At 34.4% G+C, this 9,902-nt stretch overlaps 1 protein-coding gene across 1 annotated transcript in view; it reads right to left on the bottom strand.

The window, feature by feature from the left end:
• Positions 1-1,059: 1,059 nt before the first annotated feature.
• Positions 1,060-9,902, bottom strand: part of LOC117334244 (prolactin-releasing peptide receptor-like) — a 48,906-nt gene continuing 40,063 nt past the window's right edge. Inside the window, exons 2-3 of the mRNA XM_033893747.1 lie at positions 5,579-5,794; positions 1,060-4,564 (exon numbers count right to left, since the gene is read on the bottom strand). Of these exons, the coding sequence (XP_033749638.1) occupies positions 4,223-4,564; positions 5,579-5,794 (558 nt within the window). The 3' untranslated portion in view covers positions 1,060-4,222. The remainder of the gene's footprint in view (positions 4,565-5,578; positions 5,795-9,902) is intronic.

Here is a 9,902-nt window from a genome sequence, read left to right as displayed (position 1 = left end):
AAGAATTTTCTTTCAAAATGAATTAAAACCTTTGTTGTTTTTTTTTACAACAATTGCAAAACAAGTAATAACAACTTATATTAATCATGCTTGTTGGCCCGGACTGAAGCGCGCAAAGGGTCTTACTGTGGGAGGAAACGTACCGGAGCACCCGGGGAAAATCCACGTGGTCGGGCAGGTGACTCCATACCTTTACACGTCCGATCGGGTATTGAACTCCGGCCGCCTAGGTGAAAGGAAAACCACTGTTCCACCCCACCACCCTGAACTTTAAAAAATGAGAAATTTACGTTAGTTAACAGGATATGACGGAATATATTTCGATGGACGATATATTACGGAAACGTTGGATATTAGGATAATTCTCGAATAATGATTATCGTAAGGCGTAATACTAAAAAAAATGTAGCTCGTAAATAGAATTAAAGTGGTAATAATTTTTTTTTTTTTTTTTTTTTTTTTAGAAATATCATCTTGTAATTCAAGATAAACATGTATTCGGTCTTTTAATAACTTCACGAGCAAGAAAGATATGCCACTTTTTCCAACACTGATACGCAAGATTCGACTTGGATATGGCCTTCCTTTTGGATTACGTGATGCAGTCTGGTATCTTTTCTTGTCCTGTTTAAAGTTGCGTGTCGGCCTTTAGTGGAGAATTTTACTTTTTTTGTGATAACGACATGGTGACATGTATTACCAAGTTGACATACTCAAATGTACATATCTTAGCGGTTATATCTTATTTCAGTATTGTTCCCGCGCGGAAAATATTTCGCTTAATTATGGTTCCGTTAATTGTACTTTAGCTGCATTTGTTTCTATGGCAACCAGTGTTGTTGGGCTAATTCATCATTTCGCTTCTCTGATTCAATTTGGTTTTGCGCAAAAATTTGAGTGCGGCAAGTTAAGTACGTTTACGATATTTGCCTGAGCAATCAGGAAAACAAAAAAAGAACAAAACACTGAAGGTTGTAACTTGTTGCTTCTGGAGTTGAATATAAAAAAATCACAATATTTGCATTAGAATCAATAAAAACAAATCCAGACATCCAATTGTTCAATTGAATAATTTAATAGCAATTTATACATTATAATTGTTCATAATGAACAATGGAAAAGGACAAAAATGCACTTGTACTCACTCCTGAACGCATTCTCACAATTGACCTGAACCACTTGTAATTAAAAAGTTGTTCAATATTATACAGCAACAAATAAACAACAGCATTTTAGACCAAAACTGTGTAAGCCATGTCGAGATGGATACATCAGGTAGTTTTGACGTAAATTGAGATGCCCTAATGTAGTCATATAAATAATGATTTATTTACAAGTTTTGTTCGGTAGTTTGATTATCGTCCGATTAAAATATACTTCTATTTGCAACTTAGACCGGTCATATAATAATATTAGAAATATGACTAGTGGCTATGATCTGTGACTTAGTATCATTGGTATCAATATATTTGTTTGGCACAATTCAAAAACGTGTTATAATCAAACTGATTACCAGTTTAACGTTTTCTTAGTTGTACAGTATGTGGTATATAACCGTCATTACTCATTCCAGTGACAGTGATTTCTATGTAAATGTTTACCAGCTACATGTTCGGTAAAACTGATTATTCCGTGAATACTTCTTTAGACGAACTCAATATCACTAAACGGCAAATTACTGTATTATTATCTTAACACCTTTAACGTCATTTGTGACGCATTATATTCTCTATCAAAGGAAATGAATTTGAAGGTTATTTTGATAAAATTTCAAATCAAAATCGTGAAGACTCAAATCACCAAACAAAGAAACATATAATCTTATGTTACAAGTATGGATGTTTGTCTCGGTGAATATAATTATGTCCGTATGGACCGTTAATTGAATGAAATCACTGTCGATCCTGTCAACTCGGGCTATATCGCTTTCTTAGGTACAAGTTGTTACATATATCACGTCAACAGACGTCCTTGCTTGATATTTATCAACGTTCAAAGTGATTTTGGAAATGCTACATAATTGATTGTCTTCCAGTTGCTTGGAAAAACCGAAAGTTCCAATGATTAAATTTTGTATCACATAACTAAACTATAACGTTATGTAATTTTGAAAATGATGTACAGTGTAGTTAATATATATAGTTTATCTTATATAAGAACTCCAAATACTAGATATATGATTTGATGAATACGTTATTCAGAAAGGAAAAATGTGCAATATAATAAAATGGGACTTTTAAGATTATAAGCGGGAGTCTCCAATATGATAATCACTTTAAATATCTTGCTAATGGATAAGAAAAAGTGTGAAAGACTACTAACCTTTTTCGAAAAAGTACATGCGTATTATTTTTAACACTTTATACTGATTATTTGTTTATTCAATAAAAAAGTATACTCACACTAAGATTGCGAGTAAATGACTGTAGGTGATATGTGTACAGTTGGATTTAATTTGCAACCTTATTTCACGTATTCAAAATCTGTGAAAAAAGTTTTACGGGTCTTGTTGGCAAGGAACCTAGTGCACGGGGCACCATTTAATGACAGACAGATTGCCATATGTGTTTACATGCTCGATCGCGGATCAAATTCCTGTGGAGTTGATGAATGACTAGTGTGTTAACTTACTGTTTGCTATTTGTTTTAGATTGATAATGATTCAGCGGTGTAAAGGAAGTTCGCAATCACACTCCATCTTTTACTTTTTTTGAAACTTTTCAAATTTCCTCCCAACGTGTTATATCAAAACCATGTTTCTTTAAAGGCGACTATAAACGAATAATGTTTTCAATACAGACGAAAAATGTGTATGATATACCTCGTTCCGTGATGTAATTACACCAATGACGTGAAGACTAAACACGCTTGTCAAAGAACTTGGATCTACATATCTTTATATGTAAACAAGTTATGGACGTTTACAATGATATACTGATTGCTCGTTCTAAACAAACAAAATCTTTATTACTCTGTTTTCCAACACATTTGGTTTTGCTTATGGTACATATCGTGTTTATGACTCTTTGATTCTTTACTGTTTGAAAACTAAAAGCAATATAATAGCATCCTCCATTATGGAAACATACCAAAATATCTTTCAATACTGTTGAATTTGCGGTTAATGAGTCTGTGCATTATGTAGTGAATAGAAAAAGATAGTAAAAATAGTCATTATATCCTGTTTATATGTTTATAAAAATACCATTGAAGAAGTTGCACAAATCTTCACATCATGTACAACGCAACAAAATATAACGTGTTTAACATTGAAGTATGCTAGACATTCGGCTTATTAAATCAAATTTAAGATGTTCATTAATTAATCTATAAAGTAAAGAAACATTGTACACCATTTACGTAACGCTCCTGTCATCTTTGACCATGACGGAAACTTCCGCGATATTCACGGATGATGTTAGACAATCCCGTGGGTCTATACAGCTTAGACACACAACAACGCAGTGACAACGATGTGAAGGAAGCATTTCTATTCCGATACGTCAACATTGACGGAACAAGTTATTCTCGGGACTTTTAGTAAGATTGACATCAATCCCAGTAGTAATAAGATTTTTGAACTCCATAGACCATATATCTGGGCAAGCAAAGTTCTTTGACTTGGTGTGAGATTTGTCTGTCTACCACATCAAACGTATGATGCCTTCTATCAATATACGCCAGGCGTCTTGGCAAACTTTATTAACCCACTATATAACACGTCTACGCCCGATGAGTAGTTTGATTTTATTTTATTTTGGTAATCTTCACAGATACTAGGATATGGTTCCTGGCCAAATCCACCAATTGGTTTCGATTAAATTAGCTGTCCTTTTGTTCCGATTCAAGTGATTTAATGGAGAATGTTAGGAAGCACAGAGAGAAGGACAGACACACAGGGAGAGAGAGAGTACAAGTAATCCTTGCAGAAAAAAAGTTAAAAAATAAGATTGCTTATTAACTATCCAACGGTTTACGGCGTTGTAAAGCTGTTTTCATGTAGTGAAATAGAATATTGTGATTCCGCCATATAGACAAACAAACATATTTCACGACTTTCACAACTTGTTACTGACTCAAATATTACCACTAAAAACCTACATCACATGAGAACAATTGAAATTCCAGCGGAATGGATTCCTTTAGACTAAGTGTACGACATAGACAGTTTGCTATCTATGTATTGTTCACTGTTACGGAATAGCACATTACATATCAGACATCACTCCGGTGCACTTCCGCTTGATTTGAATGATGGTGCTTTAAAAGAGTACACGTGACCGTTCTGTGCACCATTCACCGTTACTCTTTTCATGTGCATTTCTGATCTAGTTCTTCTGAATCCTTGAAAATCTTTTCGATTATCTCCAACGTACTGCATGGGTCTTGAGCGTTTAAAAGAGTCTGTTGAGCCCATGCTGTTTTTCACACTCCCGCCTCTGATGACTGTATGTTTTCTATATATAATACTGTCGTAGTTTGAGAGACTATACGTCCTTGTCATCATGTGTTTAAAGCAGCAACAGCACGGGAACCATTTGTTGAGTAATACTGCCATGTCTGCCTGAAACACAATAATAATCACATTTATAACACACCTTCATTGCGTAAATAAAACTGTTTTTAATATGATTATGTTTACAACACCATCAATATAATCAAAGACATAAAGTGTTAGTCAAAACAGAAAACGTTAAAGAGGATAACTTGCTTTAGTGATTACAGATCCTCTGGACAGTAAGTTCCTACACATATGGCATTTTTTAAACTGTTGATTGATTTGTTTTGCTACTTGATAAAACTTACTCTTGGTTATTTTATCAGGCTACAAGTACCGATATTATTGTGTTACTTGAAATAAATATAACGGTGACATTATTTATTATATAACTTGTAAAACTATAATGGTCGACATCGTCACGATTTCCTTTAGATGTACATATTTCAATGTGGGATACCATATATTGTTCAATATGAAGTACGTGTTTAATGTTCGTTCAAATTCCTGGTGGATCTTTTTCAACAACCTTTGAAATTAGTACATGCAATTTGCTATTACATTAAGTGCGTGCATGCACGCAACATAGCACCATCATGTCTACATATATTGTCGCAGATCATTTTTTATCGCGTATATCACAATTGACTATAGTGATACCATTTTAATTCAGTTATAAATTCTTAGGTATTAAAACAAAGTCCTGTTAAAAAGCATTTACTTCACTGACTCACTGACATTCGGACAGACTAAAGTTAGCTATTAGAAAACGGATCATGATGTGTTATAACCTTAAGTCGAATTACGCTATTTCGGATCATTGGTTGTTAAATCCTGTTTACGTATATTTTGCAACTAATTTATTCTATTTTACCAGATTTTTCTCAAAATGTCGGAAACAGAATTCTAAAAGGCATCATTGCTCTACTTAGTGTAGTGTTGAATTCTTCTTTGACCTACTCTGCTTTATGACAGTGATTGCCAAAAAATATTAAAACCACCATGAAACCTCCAAATACGGTTTTATTATATTTGAAATTTGCAAATACTGTAACGAAAGTTATATATGAAAATACATACCCTGAAGCTTGCGTTTGTAAAACCATAAATGATTGGGTTAGCAAAACTATTTGACATGGCCAGCCAATGGGCTGTTAGATAAATGCCCATAAAGAATTGGATATCCTCGTTTGTGGCCAAGAGCTCTGGATGAGAGTCTATAAACAGTGTGAAAGCGTGGATAGGCAACCAGCAGATACCGAACATCACGACGACAATCACCAGCATCTTCACCACCTGTGAATGTGAAAAAAACCCTTATATTTAGGGACTGAATGATAAAGGTTAAGCATTAAAACATGACAAATATACAGAACTATTTATGTATGAAGCATGATCATTAAATGTGAAAAAATAATTAAAACAAATATACAAATAATTACCAATAAATTATAATGAAAAAATTTAATAAAAACAATAAAAATAAACGACGTAGTCTTTGATACGTGTAGTTTATGACCAACCACTATGAACTGGTCATCATTATACACCGAGGTCGTATATTCATTTATATAACTCTATAAAAAAAACCCATTACAGGCACGTTATTTTACGTTTTGTAGGTACTTATGATATACTCATTATTATAACTAACTATACTAAGTGTCATCGAGATGGCGACATGTCGTCATCAACATGGCTGTCCAATCTAAAAAAAATACATTGTCGATAATGTATCACTTATTTAAGATCAAAATAGAATGATAAAACTGCCGATATATAGGAAATATGAATACCTTCAAATATTTGTCGTTTATAACAATATAAAAAAAACGATGCCAAGGCGTATCAGTGTTGAAGTAAAAACGCCCTTTGAACCTAATGGAATGGTTTGTGCATAAGCCTTGTAATTTCAAAATACCGCGACTTGGACCTGGTTCGCATAAAAATCTATATAAACATATTCAAGTAAGTTGTTTATTACATGTAGCGTGATACTTTATTGTCATTTTGTTTCATATACTATTCTACCGAGTAAAAGTTAACAGTATTTATTTATTTGATAAAAGCTAAATGCAATAATTTGACCTCAATAAAAGTATCAAATTACAACAGTATGTCGAGTGAACAAAGTAATCTCCAGAGATGTCCTTATGTTTCCGTTTGCTTTTATACTGCTTCAGTACGTACATCTGTCACAGGTTTATCTAGTGTGCTGTCCCAGTAGAACTATTCTGAAGTCATCAAACGGCGCAGCTCTACTTACAGACCGACAATTTAAAAACATTGCAAAATCGATGCGCCCTTATGGACATTTTCAGAAACGAGGAATGTCAATATTCTGCAGGCCATGAATTAATATTCAAATAACGGCAATTGAACAGGTTTTTTTTAAATATGTTCAGCATATAACATATATCATCTATTCGACAAACTGACAATATCATTTATTTGGCTAAAGTACATTTATGTTTATGTACTGCAGTTACCATGTCCATCTTTATTTTAAGTTAGATAAATATAAACGCTTTTTAGAATATCATTTTGAGAAATTGTAAAGCCCATTGTGGATATTACATTCAATAGATAAACTACCAGATTGTTTACTGCACGATAAAAAATAATCCTACTTCCACTTTTACACAAATCCTTCCTGCCAATTTTCGATAGTTCTTTCTCAGATGTAAACACGTGTAGCATGCAATCTTTATTACTGTCATGTAACACCAGTTTGGAATGAGGTTCCTGTAATAGGAATATCATAAAGTACATGTACACTGTATATGTAATGTGTAGCATGTTTAAGGCAGGCACTTAGGAACCATTGTACCTACTTTCCAGGAAACATTATATAATTCGATTTTAACCTTTGTGATGGAAGCTGGTGCTTAGGGATGTGGTGCACTGTGCTACAAGTGGTTACAATTTCAAATCCTTTTAACTGCAGTACTGGCGTCACAAATAGTTGACATTTGTGAAACACGTGCGTTGGTACAGTATAAATATATTATCGCTCTATCTAAAAACGTATGCACCCCAGTTCGTTTCTGCACATAACTATATATATATATTATTTATTGTTTAACTAAAAGGATATGTTGCCAACAATAGCTCGAAAGGTTGTAAGGTTACTTCCGTCAATAAGTCATAGACAGAAGACGTTTACCGTGTGGCTGTTGTTCTGCTGCCATGTACTATTGGTAAGACAGAGACTGTATCTCATTAACTACTTTCGGTGTAATAACCAGTTACAATGTACAATATATAACACTAAAAGGTATTTTGCTTACACAGCCGAGACGATCTTCCCGCAAATATACATGTTAAAAGTTAAATAATATTTGAACATCTTTAATATCCTAAACGTGATCTATTCAGATTCTTTGCATATGTCTTTTGTTAACTTTACGACTTTAGTATGCTGTATCCTACACAATGATAGGGTAATACACCAGCCGGTAAAACAAGGCAATTAGTGAAATAGCCATATGTACTTTACAGAACTCAGTTATGATGCATCTAAGTTTTATTTCCTTTACCTTGAATAGAAAAAAATCGTCTGTATAATTCCGGTAAGCGATGTTTCCTGACAAACCTAGTTATGGTAAATAATAATAAACGGGAGTATTTTGAAATCATGACATAAATGAGATTAATGGGACTTTTAAGCGTTGCTCTACAGCCATTGCAGGTGGTAATTTGGTGTCTATGTCAAATGTCATTGGACAGAGCGTATCCCATATCTGTCTAATGTGTCCAAAACAACGGAGAAGCATATATATATTTCCATTTAGACCAATTTTAGTAGTTAAATATGAAAAAATTGTGTCTAGTATGCCGTCTGGAAGTGTTGACCACTTAGACCCTTTCAAAAGCAGCGCATTATTTCCTGCTGACTACGTCCTGTTATCAGACTTAGTGTCTTCACCAAGGACCTCTATATCTTCTCTGTGGGACTAGAGCATTAAATGAGTGTTGAACCGGATGTTATTGGGAACCCACATTACCAGCGTAACCCAAACTACTTAATTAATTGGGGATTTATCACTGGGTTAATTTGAAGGAAATGAAACACGTGAAGAAGATTATAGCTGGTATGGAAGAATAGCTATTTTCTCTACGTCTACTTTGTCATTACTCCATAGCCACATCATATCATCCATCATGTTTATAGGCGGGAGTGTCAATAACTATACAGGGCCCAGTACGTGTGAAGTATTGACGAGTGATGTTCGTGCATGAATGGCAGACGTAATAAAGCTTTAGATTACGTAAGAAGGAAAAGCTAATTGCAAGTAACGATGTTTTATCAGACACAAAGCCACACGGACGCGACAGAGCATAAGTAACATACAAACAAATATATAGATACAACACAGTCTTTAATGTATCCGATAGATTGTATATCAGCCTGTCTATTACAGTGTAGTTGTAGACGTCGTACCATAGGTGATATATATGCAACGTTTCTCACCTATACTAGTAGTGTTGCATTGCGGAGTCAACAAATTAAATAAGATCTGTGACATCCAGGCCTCCATTTATGACAATGTTCCTGACATTTCTCTTTTTACATCTAATGCATTATCAACCGTACCCAGCATAAAGCGGCAAACAAGCATTATCTATCTCAACCATTATATACTATTGAGAATGCAGTCTCACTATCCTCAAACGCCGATTAGGTCATTTAACGGCGATAGGAGAGAGAGAGAGAGAGAGAGAGATAATGCATATTGCTTTGTACATTGTCTCCTATCACCCACGATCTGTCGCCTCCTGAGATGAAAACAGTTTGTGTTGTATTTGCCCTATCCTATATCACACCTTTTCCCGAGCCCGTGTAAACACATAGCACGATCCAAGTGCCAAGTACACTCAGATCGGGACGGATCAGTGATGGCGCTGTTATACACCTGCTTGCATTAAAAGCTTCCGAATCTTAAGATGTTGTTTAAACAGTAACTAAAACGGTATCTTTTGACAATCAAGCTTGAATATATATGTATTCCGCAGAGTGGAACGTGCAGCACAATATATCTTTATTAATCTGTAAAGTAAGATTATAATAGATAGAGTCAAGATAAAGTGTACATCTCGGGTAACGTAACGTCAAGCCGACCGCACTTTTAATACGTTCCTTATTAGAGTGATAGTTTCCATTACCTCCCACAATGTAAACACATAAAACTGTGATATTCTACCTATTCGCCTACGCCTTTCACGCCCAGGTTTGATGCTGTTCACGTGACATCTAAGACTGCCATAATGACACGTTTATTTGATAGTACACAGAAGGAACTCGTTCTGTGTTCAAATATTATTCAAGAGAAAAAGCTTTTTTGTTCGCTTATCCAAGTATTTGTATAAATGTATATATCGAAACTCATGCGAACATTCGAAA

This window comes from Pecten maximus, chromosome 1 (assembly GCF_902652985.1).
Source record: "Pecten maximus chromosome 1, xPecMax1.1, whole genome shotgun sequence".
NCBI lineage: Eukaryota > Metazoa > Mollusca > Bivalvia > Pectinida > Pectinidae > Pecten > Pecten maximus.
The sequence above is the reverse complement of the archived record's forward strand: the minus strand, read 5'-3'. Positions and strand labels throughout refer to the sequence as shown.